The sequence below is a fragment of the Fringilla coelebs genome (assembly GCF_963513975.1).
Source record: "Fringilla coelebs genome assembly, chromosome: 19".
NCBI lineage: Eukaryota > Metazoa > Chordata > Aves > Passeriformes > Fringillidae > Fringilla > Fringilla coelebs.
Genome location: NC_140045.1, coordinates 11,592,252 through 11,619,028, shown reverse-complemented (window position 1 = coordinate 11,619,028; position 26,777 = coordinate 11,592,252). Strand labels below are relative to the sequence as shown.

The window sequence follows — 26,777 nt, the reverse complement described above, 5'->3', positions numbered from 1 at the left end:
AGTGACTTTTCACTGGTCCAAAGTGAAATATTTTGTTCCTTGACTGCTGAGAACACAATGTCTTTCAATTACAAAATGATGCAAGAAAAGGAAAAAAAAATCCCCAGCAAATCCCCCTCTGCTTTAATCTGTAACTGCTGTAAAGGACATGTAGGGCAGGACCCAGGTTTTGTATTTTGGTACCTAAGTGTGTCCCATGTGCTTCCAGCAGCTGAACAGGGTGCAGGATAGACCTTGAGCAATTCCCAGCACTAAGCAAAGCCAGCAGCTCACTCACAGGACTCACTCACAGGACTGCAATCACTCATCAGAGTTTTGGAAGGTGTTTACTATTTTTCTCTGAGAGTGTGTGTTCTTATCCAGGCAGAAGTTTTTGCTGTGTAATTCAGCTCACAATGGATATTATGCATTTTGTTTCAAGATGCTGAGTGCTGCATTTTTGAAGGGTAGCAACAATTTGCTTGTGGCTAGAAGTATGACTCTTCTTTAAGTAAAACAGTGACACACCTAAGGCTAGATTTAAAAAAAAGCCATATGTAATTATCAGCTTGCTGACACAATAGGTGAAACTGTGTGTCATACTTTATTTGAATTTTTTTTTCACCATTTCTTTTTGGAGTAGCAATTCTACCTTCAAGAGTTGATTTAGAAAAGGAATGGCCACTATAGCTACAAAGATTTTTAAGTGAAGCCTTGTATAGCATTAATACTTGCTAAAATACCTTGCAGCTCTGTTGGAAAACTAAGATATTACAAACCACAACACCTTACAGCTGTTCATTAGCAATTTTCAGCTTTCACCCCATATTTCTCTCCATCTCACCAATTTATTCTCAACAACTGAAGTTGTCATAGGTGGCACAACCACAGCTCTCATTAGTTTTACTACCACAGGCAGAGGGATCTCAAATATTGTCATTTGAAACTTTCCTGAAAAGAAAATAACTTGTTCCCAGAAAAGGCTGGAAGCTGAAGGGCACCACCTTCTTCAGAAACACAACCTCCTGCTATAAACATCTGTTCCAGAGGTCCCACCAATAAAGCTTTGTGACCATAAAACTAAATACCACAAGCCCTGAAAAATCACACAGGTAAACCTGCATCAAGCCTATGGAGACCAACACTGCAGCATGGCAGGGGGAAAGGAGTAAATGAAACATGAAATATATTGTTCAAAGGATCATGAGCAGAAGAAAAGTTCTGATAAACAGAAGAGATCAGAATTCTGATAAAGGGAAGGCTTGAACACTAACAATTGGGATTTCTTAAGTTTCTACAAGCAAAAAGCTTGCCCAGCCTTAAAGGAAAGCTTTAAAGTTTTTCAACTCAGAGGATGGAAGCAGAGCTTTTATTTTCACCAAGCTGCTGCCCAATCTAGAAAAATTATCAGATTTGAACCAGACTTCAGGACGAGTCTGGCCATACCAAGACTAAAGATTTGCAGGCAGTGAGAACATAAATGTAACTCTGCAGAGCTGTTACCACCCTGCCAGAGCCATTTGTTACCACTCTGGTCCCAGGTGACAGTGTGCCTTCACTGCTGCCATTAGTGCTGATGGATTAAAAACAAGAATATTGTATTTACAACATCAATCAAAATACAATATTCACAATAATACAATATCATGGAATTATTTCAATGTGCAAATACATCTTCAGGTACCCTCAGTTAAGAATTTCATACTACAGATAATTTAGCATGAACTCAGCTAGAAGTGAATTAAATATGACCCTTCAAAATAAAATATCTCATTAATAACTAACTCTGGCAAATATCACTGTTGCTAGCACACCAAAGTGAAGCAGGGCTGTCCTGGAGTTTCACCTTCTCTTTCCAAAAGTTATCCCAAAACAGGGGATGTTTTAGGCATCACATCCTATCACAGTCATCAGGCTCCTCTCCTTTACACTCCATGCCAGTGTAGATGAAACATCACCAAAACACCATGAAACATTTCATGAGAGAAACAAGGCTAAAATGTCTCAGCATTTCTTGTCTGCTCCCTATGGAAAAAAATGGAAGGAAAAATGTGCTTGGCCTCAAGAAGATGGACAGCAGGTTCTTAGACAGGAAGGTTTTATCAAGGTCTCAAAAAACACCAGAAGCAAGTACCACAGGACAGAGTGGTGAGCCTGCATTGAAGGACCAGCACTGAAAAGTGAAGCTACAGGGGTGAAAACCAGCAGAGACCAGCCAGGACTCTGTGTCCAGAAATAAAAATTCATTTACAGATTGTCTGAAAGAACTTTAAGAACTGTTTTTAAAGAATAAAGGAATAGTCACATACTCTTTGGGGACCTGCTGAGCTCAGTAGGTAGCCCTGTGTTGGCAAAGTAGGCTTTTGGATGAGATTGAGATTGTTCTGCTAGCAATCTAGAAGCAAGGAAGTCCCTAAAAATTAAAGCAGATATCCAGGACCACAGACAGTCCAAACTTCTATTTTTTTTTAAATGACCACTGATCAAAACCCTTCTGATGGAGACAAAGCTGCTGTCAATGGCTGTACTAAAAGTGTGCCAAGAAACTGTGAGAAGCCACCTTGTGTGTTTGCAGTGCAAGTCACCCGTTAAGAAACCTCAAAATGTCAGCCAGTGTGTGGCCAACAAAAAGACCAAACAACAAAGAGAGAATCCCACAGACAAGGAGGAGGGAGAACATGAGACAGAAGAAAAAAGGTAAAACCAGTTTGTATCTGCAAAAATAGCAGCAGTATTAAGGGAAAAGTTGCAGCAACTTCTAGTCCACCATTGCAGCAGCACAGATTTGGAAACCTCTTAAAGATTTTACTTTTGAAAGTCTTTTGAAACAGAAACCACGGATTGAAAAAGAACTACACCAGGCACTTCCATTGACTGCTAAGTGAAATCCTGCACTCTGCTCTGCTCTACAAAACCACAAGGCATCAAAAGAGGAAAAATCCTCTCATGTATTTGTTAACTTTAACTCAAACACCTTCTTAGTAATAATAAAACCCCTGTGTTAAGAATTCAGTATTGCTACATAAGGTTCTTACCCCTTTCAGAAACTGGAAGTGGTTTTATTTTCTATTCAAAATAATCTTTGAATTGGAACACTTCAAAAGGAAAATTATAATTTGAATAGAAGTAGAGCTGAGGTATACTTTATTATTCTAGACTTAACCTGCTCAATTTGCAAGCTGTAAGATGGTCAATAAAAATATGCTTTATTCTTTGCACAACACCCATGTGACAAAGTCCCACAAATCTTGGCTTGTTAGGAACAAGACACAGCTGAGAAAGTAAGAAACAACCTCTCCCTTAAGTTTGCTCCTAATACTTCCAGCCCTTTATGACTCCATGAAGGAACTCCTCCATTTTAGAATAGTTTGTTATTTCTCTACTGGACTAAGGTTCCAAATCTTCTCTCCCTTAAACTTCTCTTCTTAAACTCCCTGAGTTGATGTCACTGAGCTCCCCACACAGAAGGTGGATCAAGCAGACAGATGATGACACCCTGCCAAAGCCTCCACTGATTTCTCTTATCCATCTTACAGTGAGTTTCTTTGGATTTTCCTTTAAAAATCAGGTGAACAGAGGGAATTGAAGGCATCACACAAAAAGGAAATAGATATGTTTACATCACCACCATCTCACCCATAAACAATTCTTTACTTTTAAGCCATTCAACATATGTGCTAGCAGACACTTTAAGTTCTAATAGACATAAGAAATTACCTGTATCAGTTTCCTAGCTCAGTTCAAGAGTAGAAAATGGATTTGTAGAAAATTCTCAAAGCCTGACAGAAGGCTCACATAGTGTGCATCTGTATGCCAACCTTGAGATAAGAAATGCTGACTTAGAAATGCCATGGAACAGGAGAGACATTGCTGAGAGAGAAATGGAGCTAGAAACAAGTTTCAAAAGATGGCCTTGCAAAAAAGACTAGATATCATATATAGATTAGATTAGATTAGATTAGATAGATAGATAGATAGATATGATATAGATAGATATGTAGATATATATGGAGAAATAGAACTATGAAAGATGCATTGTAGTAGGACCCACAAAGAGTAATTTTATATGATTGGCTTTAAGGCATCTACAGCATTATGTGGCAAAAGCTGATAGGCCAAAAATCCTTATAATGTATTGTAATTAAGAAATATTATATAGATATGTATATAGATACATATGGAGACATAAAACTGTGAAAGATGCATTGTATTAGGACCCATAAAGAGTAATTTCAGGTGATTGGCTTTAAGGTATTTATAGTATGGTAAAAGTTGATAGGTTAAGAAACACTTCTAGTGTATGGTAATTAGGAAACAGATATTGATATATATGGAGAAAGAGAACTATGAAAGATGCATTGTATTAGGACCCATAAAGAGTAATTTTAGATGATTGGCTTTAAGGTATTTATAGTATGGTGTGGTAAAATTGATGGGTTAAAAAACACGTCTAGTGTACTGTAATTAGGAAATAGATATTGATATATATGGAGACATAGAACTATGAAAGATGCACTGTATTAGGACCCATAAAGAGTAATTTTAGATAATTTGTTTTAAGGTATTTATAGTATGGTGTGGTAAAATTGATGGGTTAAAAAACTCTTCTAGTGTATTGTAATTAGGAAATAGGATATAGATATATACATTGATATATTTGGAGAAAGAGAACTATGAAAGATGCATTGTAGTAGCAGCCATAAAGAGTAATTTTAGATGATTGGCTTTAAGGTATTTATAGTATGGTGGGGTAAAATTGATGGGTTAAAAAACACGTCTAGTGTATTGTAATTAGGAAATAGATATTGATATATATGGAGACATAGAACTATGAAAGATGCACTGTATTAGAACCAATAAAGAGTAATTTCAGATAATTTGCTTTAAGGTATTTATAGTATAGTGTGATAAAAGCTGATAGGCCAAGAAACACTTATAGTGCACTGTAATTAGGAAATAGTTGGCTTCTGATTGTGATGGTGCGAATTATAACGCCTGCACTGTCTCACCTTCACACGAGACTGAAAATGGAATAAAAGCTTTTAAACACCACTCAGTTACCCGTGCCTGAGTCAGAAAAGCGCTGAATGCAGCAGCTGGAGGCAGCCCCACCTGGAGATGTGGCTGATGAAGGGGATGAGCTCGGCGGGCTCGTAGGCGCGCGCGAAGGCCCAGCACACGTAGCAGGCCGCGTCCCTGACGTTGGAGCCCACGCTGCACGCGCCCCTCTTCTCGTCGTACGTCAGCGCCTTCAGCATCACGGGCACCACTGGTACGGCACAAAAAGCACACAAAAAGCAAGTTAGGACCTTCGAGAGCATCTTGTTCCACCCATGCCGTGGGCAGAGGCACCTTCCTCTATCCCCGTCCAGCCTGGCCTTGGACACTTCCAGGGATCCAGGGGCCTCCCCGCCCTCAGAGGGAAGAATTTCTTCCTGATATCTGACCTAAACCTACTCTCTTTAGTTTAAATCCCTCCCCCTTTGTCCAGTCACTACATGCAGGAGTCAATTGTGCTTTTCTACAGAAAAAAGAGCTTCCAAAACTGTGGGGGTTCCAGTTGCTGGTTTTCCTGGGTCTGGACTGAAGGCCAAATGGAATTTGACAGTAATTTGTGTTCGGACTCAGGTGTTTATTATTTCTTATCAGTGAAACAGCCTCACAACCCTGAGTTCTGCAGCTTTTCATGAGAAGGCACAAAATGGCCAACAATCTCTTGGTACAAGGGCTTTTAAAGCTGAACTATCCAATGAAGAGCTGACACCTGGATTATTTTCCCTTTTAACCCAATAACTGATCCCACAGAGCTGCAATGGGGACTTTTCTGCCCAATTACAAAATGCCACCCAAACCCATGGAGAAGGAGGAAGGAGCAGCATGAAGAAGAAGCCCAGGATGACACCCTGTGCCCTCCATCCTGCTGCCATCCACAACACACTAAAAACCCCAAACCCTCAATTTCTCACCCAGTGACACACCCACACTGCTCTCTATAATCTGTTTCACACTTTTGTGGATTCCAGTCTATCTTGGGGTCTGGGAAACTTTCTCCATGGATGAGGGTCACAGTCAGTGCTGCCCTGGGGGTCAGGGCACCCCAGAGCAGACACAGAAATATTCCTGGTGCCCTGGGTTTCCACACAAAACCTGTAAGGATAATTCTTTTACACCATTCTAGAAACACAATGCCACAGTTCAAGAAATTATGAATGCAGGGCTCCCCAGAGGGCCTTCATTTGGTGTCTGCACATCCAGATAGAAAATCTGAATACATCTCTCTCTAGATGGCACAACTTTATTAAATGACTAATGTCTGCAGAAACAACAGCCCTTTAAAACAAAAAAAAAAAACCAATTTCTGTCTTGGTTTTCTTCCTTGTATCAAATTTATCAAATGCATCATTTTCCTTAGAAAATACTTGTCACAAGGTGATCCCATTAAGAAATGGGATCACTGAGCTGTATTTCATTAGCAATCTGTGCCTGGATATCCTTGAGTGGATATAACCACAAAATAATTAAAACTTCCATGTGCTGTTCATCACTCTGTGCTGCTGCTTTAAACAAAAAGAGAGATACCACGACTGGAGAAGTGAAGTGTTAAAAGGCTGTTTAAATTCATTTTAAGCTGCTAAAGAAAATCAAGCATTAGATATAGAGATGGGTGAGATTTGAGTAATAGGAGCATAAAGAGTACAAGGGAGAAAGTGTAATTCCAATTCTGGAACAACCATACAGCAGAGATGGATGGATTGTTGGACATTTCCCAGTTCCTAAAGAAACTGCAATGAAAGTAGTTAAAAATGCTGCTTAGCTTGTTTTGAAAATTGCTGCATCAACTGACGAGAAAAATGGAATTTGCTGGTTCTACAGGAACACTCAAGCAGGCGCCAAAGGCAATTTTGCAAAGCTGCAGCACGTTTCCCTCAGTGCAAGTGACCACTCCAGCTCCTTGGACAGCTGTGGGCACACTCCCACCTCTGTGCAGGGAAGGAAAAGGGGGAAGGAGGCCCCTCCAGCAGCTCCTCACATTTGGATTGTCTCTGTGACAGAAAAAATGTATTGTTGCAGTTTAATGTCCCAAATGGGCACAGCACCAACTGGTTTGTCAGGGACAGGGACTGATGCTCCAGGATCTGCTGGCCTCTCTCACACCTCTGTGGTGTCCTTTTCTGGCAGCTGGCACTCACAGCACTGCTCTGTGAGACTGCAAAGTCTGCAGACACAGAAAAGGAAGGCACTGGGGAGGTGGGACTAACAGGAGAAACACGGTGAAGTTTGCAGCACTGATAATTAGAAACACAAACACATCAAAGGGAATACTGATCTAGGGAGCATTTGGTAAAGTTTTGTGCCATCACTGGTTGAATATTTACTGGGAAATGCTGAATAAAAACTGCTCCTGACACAAGTGTGTTCGAAAAAGCAGGTCCAGCATTTCATTTCTTGTTGGTTTTTAAGAGTTATAAAAACCCAAAAGGAAACACTAGCCAATATTCCAGGTTTAACTTCATTTCTTGCTCTGGAGTTCCTCAAACACCGTGCCAAACCTAAAAAATGCTAAAAATGCTTTAACCAAAAATGACAGATTTAAAAATAAAAAAAACTTTAGAAAAAATATCTTCCAGAAGAAACTTCGTTTGGTAGCTCCAAGAAGAAATTATCTGATTTTTGAAATTCTGAACATGAGTTTTTAATTGAAAACTAGGAGACTGGAAGATGCAGCAAGGAGAAGATCTGAACTGTTCCTTAAATTTACAAGTTTAACTTTAAAAGTTTAGCTTTAATTTTACAAGTCCCCATTTCTTTCACAGATCTACAGGTTTTTTTTAAAAAGTGTGCCACCAAAACCAGAAGACAAACAATGCCCACTCTGAAGCTGATTATTAAAACAAAATGCACCTGTGCAGGTCTGTGAATGCTCCAGAAAACACAGTCACCTTTACCTGTAGCCTGAAGGTATCAATAAGCACCTGCTTCACCCCACCCTGCCATGCCCAAGAGCGTCACTGCACTTGCAGCACAGCCCTGTACTCAAGCCTTGGAAAATAAAGAAACAACTTCTGGCACTATAAACAGGGCTGGGTTGTTTTTTTTTTTCCTCATACTGGAGACAGGTTGCAGAGAGATTCTGCTTTTTAAAGGTGGATTTTACACAGTGGGATGCTCAGAGACAATAAAAGCCTGGTGAAGGAGTGTAGCCACATTTGTCTTCACAGAGAAAAGCAAGGCACAATTCTTCCCAAGAATATTTCTGGGATTCACATTCTCTGAACCTCAAGGAAACAAAACACCATCACTTTGGGTGAACAATCTCCACATTGCATTCTACTTTTGTACAAACACAGGCACAGCAAATGATAAGAATTGTGTTTTCATTCTCTGAGGTTCAGAGAATGTGAAACTCAGAAATATTCTTGGGAAGAATTGTGCCTTGCTTTTCTCTGTGAAGAGAAATGTGGCTCCACAGGAGCTTGTGGAAGACATTGGTTACTGAAAGGTTTACTGTATTTAAATGAAAGATTCTTTACATTACTCTTTTAAAAACATACTTTACACCAACCTCAACTATAGCCTGTGCTGTCCAGAGCCCTTTGTCACTTTAACTCCACACAGTAAATTTATTTTTTTATTCAGTGCAATGTTTATCATATAAAATATACAAATACAGCAGTCAAACAAACAACAAAAACCTGTTCCTCAGCCCTAGGCCTTGTCTCCACAAGAAAATTGCAAAATGTCAAGTCAACCTCATTTAATTTAAAACAGATTTTCATTGGATCTGGGGTTAAATAAGAATTGTCTACATTTAGTTTCAAACTAAAATATGCAACTTAAAACAGATTAAGTCAGTGTTATCTTAGACAAGCATTATGTTTTAATAAGGATTATCAAGGCAGAGAAGCTGCTTCAATCCATAAAAAAATACTTTGCAAATCCTTCTATTTTAGAATTATATAAGCAAAAGTACTACAAAGTGGACATTTGCTATTCCTGAAGGGAGCATTGTGCACAATGTCACAGCAGGAGCAGCTACAAACACAACAATTAATGAATGATGAAGCTTAAACTTAGATACATCTTCAACAGAAAGAATAGCAATTTTGTTCTTCAATTTTTTCTTCATTGAAAACCAACCCAGTGCAGAGGTGAAGGTTCAGCATCTTTGTGAGCCTCACGCTTGGAAGCTGAGATGGTTTAGTTGAGGTGTTAGGGCATGGATTGGACTTCCTGATCTTTAACATCTCTTCCAACCTTAGCATTCTGTGAATTCTGTGAAAACAACTGGTGCAGATATCTGCAGTGTGCTGTTTCCTAAAAACACAACTCTGGCTCCCCCATGTACAGAAAATCAGCTTTGAGACCACTCACTCCTACTTGGCACCTCTAGAAAGAGGCAGCTCCTAACTGGAACTTCATTAGGGCTCTTGTACTAATATTTACTGGATCAATTTGCTGCATGCAAACACCAGAAAGTTCAGGTTAGGCCCCATTCCCAGAAATAAATACTTGTTTAAAAAATCTGTAAATCATCTCTGAATTGTTCTCATTTTCTATAAAAGTTGTTGCTACTTTTGAAGGGCTCTTTCACAGAGAGGATGAAGCCTCCAGTGGGGATGAGAAAATGAGTGCGCTGTTTTGGCTGGGCAAAGTTCTCTGTGCTGTTTTGGCTGGGCAAAGTTCTCTGTGTTCCTGTGAGATGATGCTCTGACATCCCATCCCCAAGGGCAAGTGCCTAAAAACCACCCACAGGTGACCTCTCCCCTGCCATTCCTGCCCCCAGGGCTGACCTCATTAGGAGTCTGCCAGGGAAGCAGGAAGAGAGCAGAGCTCCTGCAGGCCCAGGAAGGATGTGAGGAGGGAGCAGCTGAAATCTCTGAAGCTCCTGGGTGCCCCCAGAGCTGAGCCCACCCAGGGCTGGGCAGAGGCACCTGCACAAAGCCAGCACTCTGTGCCCTGTGACTGAAGGGCTGCTCTGTCTGCTGCAACCTCCCTGCAGCCTCTCACTACGTCATCAATTAAGAGAGTCTTTAATTACATGGTCACGTGGTGGATTTTCCATGGAGCTATCTGAGGCAGCCCACAGGACAGACCTGCTCCAGGGATGAATCACAGCAGGGCAGCACAGGAGCCTGTTGTCTGCCTGGCTGCTCAGGGTGGAAAGCCTGGAATGCAAAGGCTGCCTGTCAGACTGAGAGAAGGGGTGGTGGTTCAGCTGGATCTTGCCCCACAGACTGTTTGATACCATTAAGGGTTCTTAAATGCAGAGTTCAGGAGCTGGACACAGGCTCTGGTTGCCAGGGGTTAAAGGCAGCCTTGCAGCAGTGCCCCAGTGCTGACAGAGTGAGGGCTCTGCAGTGGGGCCAGGGGCCAAGCAGGAAGAGACAGATCTGGATTCCAGCCACTCCATCCCAACATCCTTACCTAACACAGCCCTAAAAGCTCAAAGCCACCTGCCTGGCTTGTCCTCAGAGTAGCAGCTGACCCAGGACAGCTCTGAAACACAGAGCACTCTGTGTTTTGGGGACTCTCCTACCCCCTGACCAGAGTGGGTAGGAGAATCCCACTCTCCTACCCAAGGCCAGAACACAGACCTTCTTCACACAGGTGTAGGGCTGACAGAGCTCTGCCTTCACTGAGCCAACAGCAAACTGCAGTTAAAGACATGAAGGAACAGGCTTGTGGAGAAATCCTACTGAGCAAATGAATTACTTACTCTAAAGGAGTATAAAAATTCTGTAAACTCATAACACTGTGTGTCAGAAAAGAAATATCACCCAAGAAAGCCCAGCCTTAAGGCTAAAGTTGTGCAATACCAAGATAAACCCCATGGTGAAAAAGCCAGAAGCAATTCATTGTCATTTATTCCTGCTCAATGTTTACCCCATCTCCCAGAGCTGCTGGGGGAGGGACCTTTCCTGCTGCAGCTCCAGACACAGCAATTCTTCCTGCTCATACCTGCTGGCTACTGAAAAAAAAAATAAATCTGCACTATTTATAATGCTTCCTTGCTAATTTGAAAACTATTACGGTGACATAGGCATTATAACTTTTTAAAAGGCTCTTTTCAAGACCATGCATCACTTTTAAAGTTCACCTGGGTGTTAGAGAGAAGGAATTCCTCCACAACCAGCCTTTCAGGTTTGGGTGTTCTCGATTTTCTAAAGAGTCCACCTAAGACAGGTAGATCTTTTTCTTTTTTTTTTCTCCCCACTTCTTCCTGTATCTCTGATGAAAAGCACCTGGAATTTTGCCAAAAGCCTCACTATTAACCACCACTACAGAACAGACCAACAGACAGTGCAGAAACCTGACTTCTTGATTCATCACCCCTCTCCTCCAACCCCTGGCTGCTGCAAGTCCATAACAAGCAACTTATTACTCTGGAATATGAAACACAGAGGGTAATCTTTAAAAACAGAGAATGTAAACAAATTTAAGAAGCTACATAATGCATTTCCATAAGACTGTTCAAATCTGGTCTCAGTTAAACCTCCTCCTAAAATGCACTGGCAAGCAGTACTGGGTTCACTTTTGGTTGTTTGGTTTTTTTTTCCATGAATGGCCCAGTGAGATTGGACAAGGAAAAATGCTCCTTCTGTCCACTGTGTGTAGAGTTTTTCTACACAAATAAGACTTTGGGTGTTTTTTAAAGTATATCTAGTTTTATATATAATTATTAGTAATCACCATTCCCTCTACTCTCAGATAAAAAGACAACATACACAGGAATCCAATCTTTTCTCCCTAACAGCACATGATCAAACCTTCTCTGCACCAAGAACAGAAAACTGGGTACTGCCCCAGAGCACATATCCATTCTAACCAAATTAACAAGAAAAAATTAACAATAGAAAATCAACAAGGTAGAAAAGGTAGAAAATCAACAAGGCACCAAAAGCTGAGGGAATTCTAAAATCACAGATGCAGCAGTCACATTTACACAGATATTCCTTCAAAGCTGTAGCATCTGCTATTTGGACTGGCTGAGTCCATTTGAAAACCTCTGACAGCACCAGAGATTTATTTTCATACAAACTTTTCACCAAAAATACACTTGACAATGGGATATCTTTAAAACAGAGAGCAAACATCAACTGAGAGAAGTTGTTCCTATTTAAACCAAGAGCTACCATTTAGCAGAAACAGTTCACAAATATATCCCTAAGCCAGGCTCTTTCTGGATACTGGTAGAGTTGGGTGTGACCTCTCTGAAACTGCAAAAAGCATCATGATTTTGTCATGGAATCCCATGATATTGTAACCTGCCAGGTCCCCTCTCAAATGTGCCCCAGGTCCCTCACTAACAGACCTTTAACACTCCCTATTTCCTTCTTACAGTTTCTTCATGCTCCTTTTATTCTGAAGGTAACTTGTGAACTAAAGAAGATAAGGCTGGTTCTGCACATTTTTCACTCTTTACTTTTCATTTATTCTGCCCTTAAAAAAAATCAAATTCCAGATTCAGATCAGTTGTACATCCTGAATGTCCCAATTCCCCTGGATCCCATCAGCATTATTTCCTTCTATCCAAATGCTGATTTTATTGTTGCCACAGTTTAAAAAGGAGCAAGGGACTGTTGGACTATCCCAGTCTATTCCTTGTGAATGGGTGAGGGTATTTAAGAAAGCAGGAAGATTAAAAGTAACGTCTTCCTGGCTGGAATCCTCCCAAAATAAGCACAAATTCACTGAAAGTGTAACCACAGGGCTCTTCCAACCTGCTTTCCCTGGCTTCCTTTTCTTACTCCTCAGTGATGCAAATGTTTCCAACCTTCACTTTACACATATGTGATTTTATAGCAGAAACAGGAGCACATCATGCCCAGTGAGCATTATTTCCTGGTGAAACACGAATATGGATTATATTTGAGACTGGGACTACTCAGAGCTCAGCAAGTCCTTGAGAGTGACACCAGAACATTCTTCAGCTCACCACCAAGACGTTAAGAACACCCAGGAAGGTTCATGTTCCTCTACATGACACACCTTATTAGCTAGAAAGTTTATACTGTGCTGTCATCAAGAGAAATTTTAATAACGTCCTTTCACAAGCAAACCAGAAATTCAAGTAAACTAGGATTCTCTTGTTTGTTTAGTATTTATCCCCACCCAATGAAATAAAAAAAAAACCCTATAAATAATAGTCTGAAGCCTACAAAACCACAAATACAGCACAAAACAAAAGCTGTGAAATCATACTGAAACCACACTGAAATGTAGGTTTTTGGTTCTAGCATACACTGTAAGTAAGGAATATTTAGTTTTGAGGTGATGCAATTCCAAATGTAGAATGGCACACAAATCCATCACCAGATCACGAGATTTTAGTTAACTTCAGGCTATTTTGCTAAAAAGGTTTCTCCCACATGCAAATTAAGCTGCATGATCCCTTCTAATAACAACTGAAATTTTACAGCTGAACAGTGACATGAAACTTTGAATGCAAAACCATAACAGCCAAGCTGCAGCATCAGTATTTTTCAAAGAAATAAAATAAAACATCAAGTTGTATTTTCTGGTTTATATTCCCCACTTTAAAAAGGTATTGAAATACTAAAGAACATATATTAATCATATAAATATTTATAAAATTTGGCATGTTTCACAAAATAACTGAAAGCTAAAAATATGTTGAGTTTGAGAGTATTTGTTCTGTGCCTCTCTGCTCTCTGGTGAGAGCAGCATCTCAGCAGCCCCATGCCAGGTATGGCTCAAAGAAAAATGAGTTTTTATACCCTGGCACTGCACATGGCACAACTCAGGTCCTGCTGCTGGATTCTATCAGAAAAAAACTATCACAGAGGCAAAAAAACTGGCTCAGAATCTCTGGTGTAAGTTTTGAACAAAAGTAGAAAAGGAAAAACATTTGGCATGAAAATCACTTTTAAAAGAATATATTTGGAAAGAGAATTGTAACCAGAGCACCAGGCAGAAGCTGAAGGTGCATTTTGCATCCCTGTGAGAATGGCTGCCAGGGAAAAGAGTCACCATTCACAACCCTCCCTTATAAACAGCTCATCCCTTTGCCTACAGTCCCAATTCCTGCTGTTTCCCACTTCCCCCAAGATGTTTCATTGCCCAAGGGCGAGGATGGGAACCCAAAGAAAGATGATCCTAGCTCCAGACCAAACAGCACAGGCCACAATAAATATCTAAAAATGGGATCTGCAGTTGCTATTAACTGCTGAGCTTTTATTCTTTCCCATGCAAGTAATTTGCTCCAGTAATCTGAACAAGTGGCTCCCAAGCCCAAGCACAGTAATCTGCCCAGACCTATCTCTGGAGTCAGGGACTGCATTGTTAGGAAAAACAAAGGCACATTTCAAAGGTGTTATTCAAAAAGCATTAAGACTAATAACTATTCATATGGGATAGAAAAAAATAATTATGAGAATATTGTAGGAGATCACGTCATGTTTCGGGGCATGGTGAGTTCCAGCAATTACATTCACATCCATTTGCCCCCTTCTGGGAATGGTGTGGAACAACCCAGCCCAAACATGCTGATGCTGAGAGCCCTTTTTCCCTCAGAAATTTCTAATGCACAATTTTTTCTTCAAAATATTTTACAGCTAAATGGAAGAATTTATCCCATCTTAATCCAAAGGATTGACAAATCCTTCCATAACTTCGGTTCCAGTGATCCCAGAGAGAAAAAAGGATTTTATTATCTCAAAGCCACAAATGCAGGCACGACTAAGGTGACACAGGGGAACCCTGCAGTTCCAAGGAACTTGTTTGTGAGAAGCTGAGCTTCACCAGCTCCATGTGCACCAGTATCCACATTTACCTGGGATCCTGCTGCTCTCCTGGAATAACTAATGAGCTCACAGATTGCTAAGGCACCTCTGAAAAGACCTGGAAAAAAAATTCCTGGTGATGAAAAACCAGTGGCCATCCCCTGGGAGCAGCACTGGAGTCCTGAGGGCAACCAGCAGGGCCAGTCCTGGCATCAGAGCAGGAGGGCAAGAACTCTCTGATTAATGTGGAGGTGCTAAGGGACAGGAGCAACACCTGGCACACGCTGGTACATCCAGGGAATGGAATTCTGAAGGGAAAAACAGAAATGAGGTGAGAGGTGTACCCACATCAGGGTAAATTTACCCCACCTGGATGCAGTTTCTGCAACTGACATTTTGTTTTCTGTGTAATGCTAAAGCTGAGCAAAAAATTCATATCAAAGCACATACAAGGAGGTTTGTAACAGAGAATAACAGAATTCTGCTACAGTAATTAAATACATGAAATTCAGCTACAGCTGAACAGCACTTACTTAATACTGAAATTTAAAAAGAACCTAGAATAAAGAAGTTTATCCTACACCAAAGAAGATCAAAACCCAAACCTTCAGCCCCATGGAGATACAAAAATCACCACATTAAAAAAAAAAAGGCAACTTGGCAGAAACATATCAATAAATCCAAATTTTACTGTGTCAGTCCTGATGCTCTTAATTAATCTGACCTGTACATGAAAGAAAAATTTATAGGTAAAAGAAAGAAAAATTTTCAGGTAAATGAAAAAGGTGCTACCAAGAGGGGACTGGGGTCACTGATAGGACAGGATGTGAACAAATGAGTTAAAAATAAGTGTCGAAACAACATCACTGCAATCATGATTTAGTGTTTCTACAAATCTGCACAAACAGGAGTCCAACAGCTTCCTCTAGATGCCACAAATCAAAATTTTCTTCTAGAGATGTTTTTTAATAGAGTCTTTCTCCCTTTTTCCCTTAAAAATTTATAACACAAAAATTTTTATTCAAAATATTTTACAACTAAATGGAAGAATTTATCCCATCTTAATCCAAAGGATTTACGAACAAGTAGAGAGCAATGTGACAGCAATATGACACCATTTATATTGCTCTGCTACATTATAGAAACATCATAATAAAAAAATAATTAAGGGAAAAAATGAAACATACCACAAAAGCCACTCTTCTACCTTAAAATTAGTGATTGTTTATAATTTGAATTTTTTTTTCAAAAAGTTACACCAGCCCAGCAAGAGCAAGCATGGTGATATATATATATATATATATATATATATATATATATATATATATGTTTCTATCACTTTTATACTGCTACACTGCATTACAGAAACATAATGATAAAAAAAATAACTGAGGGAGAAAAAAAAAAACCATACAACAAGAGCCACTCTTCTGCCTTAAAATTAGTGATTGCTTATAATTTGAATTTTTGGTTTTTTGAAAAGTTACACCAGCCCAGCAAGAGGAAGCCTGCTGACCTGCATATCCACACAGGGAAGTAGATGTCTGTAAATAATTCCACCAAAACAAAGACAACACCTTTAAAATTATTTTTAAGACACTGCTTTAAAGTGTCTTAAAAGACTGATTTTCAAGACTTTCAAGACTGATTTTCAAACAACTTTTATCCACTTTCTGAACAGGTTTTGTCCTGATAATTTCCTTAATAATTTTCATTCCAAAAAAAAAAATCTTACTTTTGCTAACTCTAAAATCCATTTATGTATATAAATATAAAATATAAAATACATTTTAAAGTCTCAGTAATCTGCAGCTGTCCTATCTACACAGCAGTGGGTGTAACAAGAGGGTTCTCATGTTCAGTTCTGAATAGAAGTTTTAACGTCTCTGTAACACTGGAATTAGTGGCCAAAAGCCCCTTTGCTTATGCATTAACAGAAGTGGGTTTTAGGCAGAGCTACAAGTATCAAAATATTTTCCTTGTGCCAGCCTGTGTGAGAGAGGAAATCATTTCACTGAGCAGCTCAGCCGTGCCACCAGTGACTGGCACACGCACGCAGAAATTTGTCATTTACAAACTCTAACAAAACCCACGACTAAAAGCCAGCCCCAGCTGTTAGCAGTGGGTGAGCACTTGACTTTGCCATTTCCCTGTTGGATTTCCCAGGTCCTGAGCAAACACAGAGCCATGACAATCAATCCTGCCTGCAGTGACTCCTTTCCCTTTCCAGGACCTGTGCATTTGGCTGTCGATTATAGACAAGCTTTGGCAGGTTCCTGTGGCAAGCGAGCTTGGAGTCAGTTCAGTCCCGCCTTCAGAAAGGAGACTCATGAAGGACAAAAATTTAAATAAAAATGAAGAGGGGGGGAGGAAAAAAAGAAAAAAGAGCAAGAATATTAAAGCTACAATAAAAAAGTCAGTCTCCAAAAAATGAGCAAAATTCGTTTCTAAGCTTTGCTACCCCCTGCGTACAGCCAGTTCTGCTGCCCACGAGTCACTTGGACAAAATTTAAAATATCCTCAGTGTTAACTCAGCCACTTCTGACCCCACACTGCAAAAGGAACAGGCACCAGAGCCGAGAGCAAAACTTGGTTGTTGGAGGGCACGGAGCGACGGGAGCTGCCTTCGATAGGAGATGCTGAGGTAATGCTCAATGAGAGCGGTGGACGCAAACAAATGAATCGTAGCTGCAGGCTGGAGTAATATCAGGTGCATCTCTACACCCCGAGGGCTCAACTCCTACACGCTCAGGTCCCTCCCCTGGAACAGCCTCCTGCAGTTTCACTCAGGGCTCAGGCAGAGAACAGGTACTGCTCTCCCAGCAGTGACAGCTCCGGCGCAGCGCCCGCCCGGCGGCTCTCGGACACCCCGGTGCCCGGTGAGTACATTGCTTTCCAGCATTTCTTTCAATAAAACCTTGCTGATATTAAGGAGGAAATCTGAGGTGCTCAGTTCCCAGCTGTCCCAGCAGCCAGGGTTACTCCAGCAGGTGCACTCACGGCACCAGTCTCAGCTTTCAGCAGAAAGTTTCAACAGGAGAGGAGAATATTTCAATCTGAGAGAAAATCTGACTCTTGCAAGTTTTTATAATAATTAACTCTTGTGGGTGCAGAGGGTTTTCAGCACCTTTTATTTATTTTTTTTATTTGGGGAGTTAATATATTAAAGTATGACAAAAAGCTGTATTGCTTAAAATTGCTGTTTGCTGTGCCAGCTCTGCTTCCTAGAGCCGTGGCAGGTTCATCTGAAAAGCTTTTGTGAAAATAATGTGCTCCAGCTTTGATTTATTAATTTTTCCAGCTCCTGGAAATTTAGCAGAAAATCAGATCGTTTTCTATTTTCTAGTCAATTAGAGTGTATTAAGACATTGATTTATTAACTTGGTATGTAGAGAGATTTTTATTTCCTATCCACGCTGCCTAAGCAAGTAATTTACTCTGTGTTTCGGAGCTTCCTCTCACACACAGACAGACACACAGAGCACCTCACACACACACTGCCCTCCCAGCCCACCCCTCTCACCCCTGCTTCCTCCTAATTAACAATCAGTTGTGTTAAAATTTATCTTTCAGTTTCAAGGACCTGGAAGTTTAGAAGGGAGGGGTGGTTAATCGCTGGAAAAATCTCAGCTAGAATAAAACTCACAAATCTTGTTCTTGCAACACCCTGGGTAGGTGACAATGGCATGTCCTTGGGTTATGCAATAATGCCACATCACAATATTTTAATTATAGCATGTCCTTCAAAATGTTCCACCCCAGTGAGTCCTCCTGGTCAGAGAGATCCACATCACCAGAAGGAGCCTGCAATAATAATGGGGTGGGCATGAGCAGCTGTTACGTACTTTGCTGAAGCAGTGTCCTAAAAAGAAATGTAATTACTGTCCCTGCTTGTAATAAAAGACATTTTGAAATTTCTTCTTTGATCAACTGGGCATCTTAAACAATTTAAACTACTTAAAAACCTAAAAAAACAACCTGGACAGATATATATGCACATATCTATGTGTGTGGATGAATACACATGTGCATATGTGTGTATACACTTATCCCCACGGACATTTTTTGTTTATATATTTACACACAATGTTCAACTACATTCCTGTTTTCTGAACCTGCCAAGAGGTTAAAGGCAAGGAGGGAGCAACAAGCTGCTTTTAAAAATAGGAGGAAGGAAACTTGGAGCAGTCAGTCTCAGGCTGGAAAGGGCGACAGGTTCGAAAGCCATGAGGAGGTTACTAGTGCCAAAAACAAACACCTAAGATAACCTCAGGTTTAATCAAGATTATCTGAATAACTTGTTTTCAATAAAAATATAAATAAATAACACTACTGCATTTCAAAACGAGAGAATTATAATAATATATAACCATCTGCATTTCTACAGGAAATAAATTCTCAATCTAAGAAAAAAAAGTTATGTAAAAATTACCCTGCTGTTGAAGATTTTTTTCCCACTTTTTAAAAGATATCACAAGGATGGCATTGAAGTTAAAGGAAAAAGCAACTACTTATTTTGATATTTTCTTTCCAATACTAAATTCTAACTTTGGCAGCACAAAACATACATTGTACAGCTGTAACAAACATCATTTATATAGGGACAGTTTTAATTGGTTACACCTATTTTAAACTATTAATGTCCTTTTTGTCTGTGTGATCAAATAGTTTTAATGTTTTTAAATGTTAAAATATGTCTCTCTGCCAGACACTCCTGTGAATTAGGGACCAGAGGAAGAATTATCCTACTTGTCTAACTTTCGAAATATTTTATTACTGGCATTTTTAAACCATGAGGAAAAAAGGGACTAAATAGTAAAAGAGAGAAAGAAAACATTCACCTGGCTGGCCTGACCTAAGTTTAGGAAAGGTAAACACCCTTTAAAATAAGCTGCTCTCTGCACCTCCCAAGTCAGAGCAGCAGGTTCTGGAGCCATCAAAACAAATTAAATAGAAAGAAATAAAAAGCTGGTGGAATGCTCTCCTGCTGTACCCACGGCAGAGGAGCTCCAAGGCTTGAAATTTCTAACATTAAAACTGCAACAACGCATTTTATCTTGTTAAGAAATGATAGTTAATACTCTGTCCAACAGGAATAACTTGAATCAAAGTTAAATACCAAGTACAAAGTCAGAGGGGGGAGGACAGGACACACAGGAATTTTCATTATGAAGCAAAGGAAAGCTGGAAGAACAAGGAAATCTAATTACCATCCCTTTATTATAAATGCTGCACCTGAATGCAGATTCGGACGTTATCATAAATGCTTCACCTAAGAAAGCAATGGAGTTTTGACAACAGGATCTTTTTTCAAGAATAATTAGTACAAGAACTTCCAAGAAGATATAAAGAATAACAGGTACAAACTGACTTGACCGAGTCCATTGCAAACTTTCCATGCTAGTTACACATCATCAGTTCAAAATAAGTGCAACAAGCTCACTTAAGGCAGAAGAAAGAGCCCAGTTCCCTATCTCAACCTCTCCTCCTATGTCTCAATATTTAATTTACCTTTTTTTAATGTAAAAATATTATTTTTAATATTTCAAAGGATTTCTAACTATTGTTATTTAAAATATTTTAAAATACAAGATATTATTTTTAAAAAATTTTTGGACTACTATTTCAGCCATACTCCAATGATGAGACTTTAACATGCTAATGCATTTTTCCTTGTTGCTCTTACAATATCAGTATCCAAACAACCTCATTAAAAGCTGAAAAACAAAAAGCTACTTCTCTAGAAATTCCTTTTTCATTAATCTGAAGCACATTTAATCATTTGTTAATTTTAGGAAAAAGCTTGATTGTTTTTTTTTTACTTGCAGAGCAGCTTTGCATTTTTAAGGGTGCCTTCACAATAACTATTTTAACAAAATTAATACTTCTATGACATCAGAAAAAACATTTAATATAATTTGCTAGAATTACTATACCTGATGAGCCAAGCAGCAATTCTGTAGCTTTCCCTTCAGTTTTCATCATGTCTTGCCTGTCATTTTCTGTTAAATAATCTCTGATTTAAGAAATGCAAAACATCTCTACTTGAACTAAAATCTCACAGCACATAATTACCAGCAATTCTTTTCATAAACTTAGTATTTTAATACTACTAATTCAAACTTCTATGTAAAAAGCTTTTTTTTAAAAAAAAAAATGGAGCTATCTCGTCACTCTTCCAATTAGTATTCCTGTAGTTTCGGGTAACACAATAGATACAGTACGTGGTTTTGCAACAGTCATCATTTTGATAATGATGCTTGTAGTTCATGATGAAATCATCAGTTTTTAGATCTCTGCCATAACACATCCTATAAAATCATGAGAACTTGACTCCGAGAGTTTCTCACGCCTTCAGAATCAGTGAACATAATGGAACAAGCCGGTACAAGCCCTCCTGACTTATCTACCCAGCGAATCACCGGGCTGGATAAAGTATCCACAACCTTCGTTTTTCCAAAGAAAGGCAGATAGATCCTTCCCCTAGAAATCAATTACTGGCAGACACTTACACCCCCCCCCCGAGTTAATACGCTGGGGTGCCCGTGTTAACCATGTGCAATCTGGGAGCAGCAGGAGGATGGGAGGGAGATGTGTTTATCAGGCAGAGGATTCCATTAGTCAGACACTGCAGCACTCATTTCTCTTAATTGAATTAGGAAGAGGAAGAAAATCGGTGTGGTTTTATCCTTCGAGAGATTGGGCACTTTTGAGGTACCCATTGAGACTGGGCTGTTGGGAAACGCCACAGCAGTGAAGAGAGGTGTTGGTCAGTCTCAGAAAGAGCCCAGTCAGCCGCCCAAGAGCGACCCATGCACCCCACCCTTGTGTCACCACAGCAGGAAATTCCCTCCTCGCTCTCCCGGACCGGCCCGACAGGCTCGCCCCACATCCAGCCCCTGCCGGGACCTGCCTCTTCCCATCCCACCCACTCCACTCCTCTCTCAACAGCTCCACCTGGATTTCTACTTTCATCTTCTCAATGAATGTTCCTCCAGCTTTCAAAGAGAACTCCCCCGAGCCGGCAGCACAGGCAGGTGACAAGTGCTGCTGCTGGAAATTAGGCCACTTGTGTGACTGTGCTTGGGTGCGGGAGGATGCCAAAGGTCAATGCCCATCTCACTCCAGCCTGACATCCAGCTTTTTTATTCTGTTTTAAAGTACCCAAATAACACAACATATGCAGCATGAGGGGGGAATGCTCTTAAGACAAGCTCTACTTTGTGTTTAGTTCCAATGTTCCACCACAGCTCATTTTAAACTTTGTGTTTCAGTTCCTGCAGTACCAGTGGCAAAAGCCTTGTTTTCCGGCACCCTCTTCCCTGAGACACCACAGGAGCTGGCTGCTTCTCCTCACCTGGGAAGAAGGATTCTAGAAACCTGAAAAACCGGAAACATCACGAGGCTAAAACCTAGGGAAGCCAACCACAAGAAAGTTTTTATAAAGAACCATTACATTTAATTGTTTCAAGCAGAAAAAAGAATGAGTCTCCTGAAAGAACGTAAACCCAAGAAGCCTCATTACATCCCAAGACCACCGGGAAAGCCCTTCAAGTACAAGTGCTTCCAGTGCCCCTTCACTTGCAATGAGAAATCCCATCTCTTTAACCACATGAAGTATGGCCTCTGCAAAAACTCCATCACTTTGGTGTCAGAGCAGGATCGTGTCATCAAGTGTCCAAAGGGCAGTTCCCTGGAGCCCAAACAGATCAACCAGCTGGAATCTACCGTCAAACCAACTTCTTCTAAATCTGTCACGAACGGACTGTCAAGCCTCGATTCAAAGCCTCAATATCCTTTTACAAAAGAAGATGCCAAGGAAAATGTTGAGTTACAAAACCAGGCAACAAATGCTGCAATTCAAGGACAGAAACCTGCGATCCCCAAGGAATTAAGCCCTGCCAGCTCTGCAGCAGAAGGTGCCATCAGCGTGCAGCCCCTGATGGAGGGCATGGTCAGGCCCTCAGCCTTCGTTCCCGTCGGAGAACACCGAGACAGCAAAGGCCCAGAAATCACTGAGGCATCTGAAATCCTCTCCCTCTCTAACAAAAGTTCTCCTTTTCACACCAAGTCTGCGTTTCACGCACCAGCTCACCCGTGGAAGGCAGGTTCTTTCCTCCCAGAATTTCCACACAAAGTTGCTCCCACGAAAGGCTTTGGTTCCATTTCACCTTACATGCAACCGATGATTCCCGAGTACTCACCCCATTTCTATGAGCACCGGCTTGCTATCTACACACCTTACCTGCTCCCAGGTAGCTCAGAGTGTGAAAGCTCTGCTCTCTCTGTCTATGGAGCACAAGATCAAAGACACTTTCTTCCCCACCCTGGGCCACTTCCAAAACCCTTAAATCCATCAGCATATGAACACTATCGATTGTTCCAGCAATACCACTCCGCTCCACCGATACCATATGGATTTTGTAGGCCGACAGATCCTCCATTTTACAGATTTTCACACGTAGCTGGTATTAACAGGGATCAAAACTCTCATCTGATGGAAGAAACCACCTTGCTGTACCCAGCTTCTTTAAGCCCGTCCCAACAATACCCTCTAAGCTCACATAAAAAACAAGCAGATTATGAAAAAGAAATGACATTATTGCATGGCAAAAGTAACGCTAAGGATGACCAAAATGAAAGAGAGAATGCCAAAATGAGCCCTCTTGCAGGAAGTGCAGCAACAGGCTCCCCTGGCAGACCCAGCCCCACCAACTTCACCCAGACAAGCCACACGTGTGAGGGTTTGTTTGACCTCTCCAACAAGCCATCATCCACATCCCTGGGCAAGTATGACCAATCAGAAGAAAACTTCACAGCCTTCAGACCTGTGAGAAAAAGCACAGACCAAGCACCTTCCCTTCAAGGAGCGCAGGCACAGCAGGAGAGAGGGGATTCACCTAACAGGTAAAATAACACTTTGCAAATTCTTGTCAGGTTTACCAGGAGCACACAAAGACAGATGGGCACATTTCATGCAATGCCTGTTAGATAGATTTAGATTTACAGCAGTGAGTTAATATATTCTGTACTAACTGGGCAAAGCACTAGATGCTACAGTGAGCAGACGGCTCATTCTCCTTAAATTACCAGGAATTTCCACCTTGTTTTTGTACTTCCAAAGGGTTTGAGTATTCCAGGGAATTACTTCCATTACAGTGATGAGTATGGTGGAAGGGATTTGGGGATTTAAAGGAGAAGCAACCGAATTGTTGGACTTCTAGCCTAGAAGTCTAGATTTCTTCCTCTTCCTGCCCACTTCCTCAGCCCCAGTTTAAAAGAGCAATTGATAGTGAATTCTCTTTTCTGCTTGTTTCTTCCAGCATCAATGTCACCGATGAAGACTCACACACACAGACCGACGGCCAGAACAACGCGGGCTCCCTGTCCAACACGGAGGAAGACACAGGGATAGGTCCCCTCAATCTTTCAAAAAAGCCCGACACAAGCACAGGACCTACTCACGAGCACACGTACAAAACCCCATCCAAAACAGACAGGCAGAGCTTCCTGGAAATGCAGGACGTGCCCCTGAACCTCTCAGTGAAGGATTCCTGTAACACAGCCAGCCTGAAAACATCCTTCCACAGCCCATCCCACGACAACGCCGCCGCCGCTCCGAACGCCGAGAAGGAGAGCTCCGGAGCGGAGCCGTGCGTCCCCAAGACCCCCAGCAGCAGCGCCTGTGACAAACCCTTGGCAGCCCAGCGTGGTGAGGCTGCAGACTTGGGGCTCATGGAGGGCTGTGATGAGCAGAAGCAGACAGCAGCCGTGGCTCTGTGCCAGCTGGCTGCCTACAGCCCCGGCACGGCCCGGCTGGACGGCGACGGGCACGGCGCGCAGGACGGGCACGGCGCGCCCGCGGAGCCCGGCGCCGATGCTCAGGATACTCAGTGCAACCCAAAGGGGAAAGGACAAAAAAGGACAAACCAAAAAGAATCCACGAAATCCCAGCAAGGTGCTAAGAGGGTCAGGCCCAATGACTGCAGCAGGGTCTTCACTTTAAGGAAGAGAACAAGAGTGTCCTAATTCTCCTCCTTTCAGTGAGTTTCTGGTTACCAGCATCATCGTGAAATTTCTACCAACCCTTGTTCATTGGGCTTGGCCCATGACAAGATACATTCAATCTCTCCATTGTAAATAATGTTCATAATTTTATATTAATATTTTTAAGTAATTCAACTTTGCCTTGTACAAGCTCAGGTTTTGATGAGTGAATTTTTGCATTCGTTACTAAAGCCAAAGTAAATTAGATGAATCTTCAAGGGGTTTTTGCAATTGTATGATGTAAAATAACTTTTACAACTTCTTTTCTTAAAAGACATTTAAGCTCTAGAAACAATATTGCTCAATAACATACTGTCATAGTCTTAACTTCATCTAATGGGGGGGGGTTTGGAGTCTTTTTCTTTCCTTTGAAAACCTTTTTATGTCACTGTGCAGTAGTTTAAACAAGCTTAAGATTAAAACTGGCTTTTTAGAATATACTGTAAAAACTGCTCTCTGTATGGATGCACTTTGCCATTCTGCCCTAAGAGAGAACAACAGACCAAATGTAGTTACTCAGAGGCAGAGGCCACTTTAAATAAACTGCCCCAAACCCTGTGTAAGCGACCTCTTCTCGCACTGAGACCAAGATTCAAGTCAAACCAAAGAAAGCATGCACAGGTTTAAAAAATGCAGTTTATGTTCAACTTTAAATGGCTATGAAAACAACACTGAAAATATGAAGAACTAAGCAATCCAGGTGCCTGCTTTGCTGAGGTTAGACAGACACTGAGCAGCCTTCAAACTCCAGGCCTAAAAAGTTATTTATATAATTTATTTCACCTGAGGCAAACTCCTGGTGAAGGTCTTGTTTCAGTACATGTGTTATCACTCACTATCAGTTTCTGTGCCCTTCTACATACAGCATAAAACTATTTCCTACTTCTATATCTGTGTATATAAACTGGCAATTTTTCAAATAAATCTTGTGATCTGTACTTACAATATATGGAAAGTCATTCATGAACACAAATACATTTACTACACTATCTACATTGAAGAACAGCTAGCAAGAAGTTGCTAGTTAAATTTTCAACTGGCAAGCAGAATTTTGGGACCAAATGAATTCCAAACAAAAGGAGCTTTCTTCAGTGATGGAAATTTACTACATGGGTTAATTCATCCTTACTTTTAATTCCAAATAATGAAGCTCAGAATTCCCTCTGCTTTAAAGCTGCTGTCCAGCTTGTCCAAACTGCTGCAAAAGTTCAACTAAAATAAGGTTGATCCCTGTGTAAATTTGCACAGTGTAAGGAGAACAAACCCAGAACAAGCATTATTCCCATAAAGCCACAGGGATACATTTCTCATTGATCATTACTCACCTGCCTGAACATCACTAATAGGTGTAAACCTACTCAAGGAAGGGGAGCTGCATTCAACATAATGCAGAATTCCCAGAATTTTTTTTAACTCATGTTTTGTGCTGTGCTGCTTTGAGTCAACAACTCAGAGCATTGTAAGAAGTTTAGTAATCAAACAGTAAATGGCAGAACTTCAGTTTCTGAGGTAAGGAACAAAAAGAGATACACTGATCTTTAATCCTTCATAGAGAAAAGCTTCTCTCACGTTCTCAAAAGGCAAAAATATCAATGAGGTTTGAAAAAAGGCAATGCAGTAACAGAAGAAGCCAAATGAACTGAAATGCCAACAGCAGGGCAAAAGTCAGTGTGAGGTACTGAGCTGTACCTCAGCACGTGATCAAACAAAGAGAAGAGCTGCTTTCCAGTCCAAGATTAAAGCTTCAGTCTTAGGGTCAGATGCTGCTAAATCCCTAATTTCCAAACATGAAATTACAGAGTCATGTGTCACCACTGCCACTTTCACACTACCTTAAGCTATGTGCCTCACTCATCTCTGAAAGCAGAAAGCTTCAGTCACTATTATCCACAATGTAAAAAAAAATCTTGTGTATCTCTCTATTTGGTAATTTGAATTTCTTTAAAGTGAAAGAAGAACAACTTTTTGGTGTTTCTTCCATAGAATTCAAGGATTTATTCTCCCCCA

The 26,777-nt window shown here is 40.8% G+C and overlaps 2 protein-coding genes across 3 annotated transcripts in view; one reads left to right on the top strand and one right to left on the bottom strand.

Annotated features, from left to right (window-relative positions):
• Window positions 1-26,777, bottom strand: part of TBCD (tubulin folding cofactor D) — a 118,591-nt gene that overhangs the window by 65,457 nt on the left and 26,357 nt on the right. For both annotated transcript variants that reach the window (XM_084218412.1, XM_084218411.1), the window contains exon 15: window positions 5,092-5,248. In XM_084218412.1, coding sequence (XP_084074538.1) covers window positions 5,092-5,248 — 157 coding nt within the window. The remainder of the gene's footprint in view (window positions 1-5,091; window positions 5,249-26,777) is intronic.
• Window positions 22,207-24,752, top strand: ZNF750 (zinc finger protein 750; the record flags this gene model as incomplete). The annotated part of the gene is made up of 2 exons (XM_084218563.1): window positions 22,207-23,630; window positions 24,047-24,752. The coding sequence occupies 2 exons, from the start codon at window positions 22,207-22,209 to the stop codon at window positions 24,750-24,752; spliced, it is 2,130 nt and encodes a 709-aa protein (XP_084074689.1).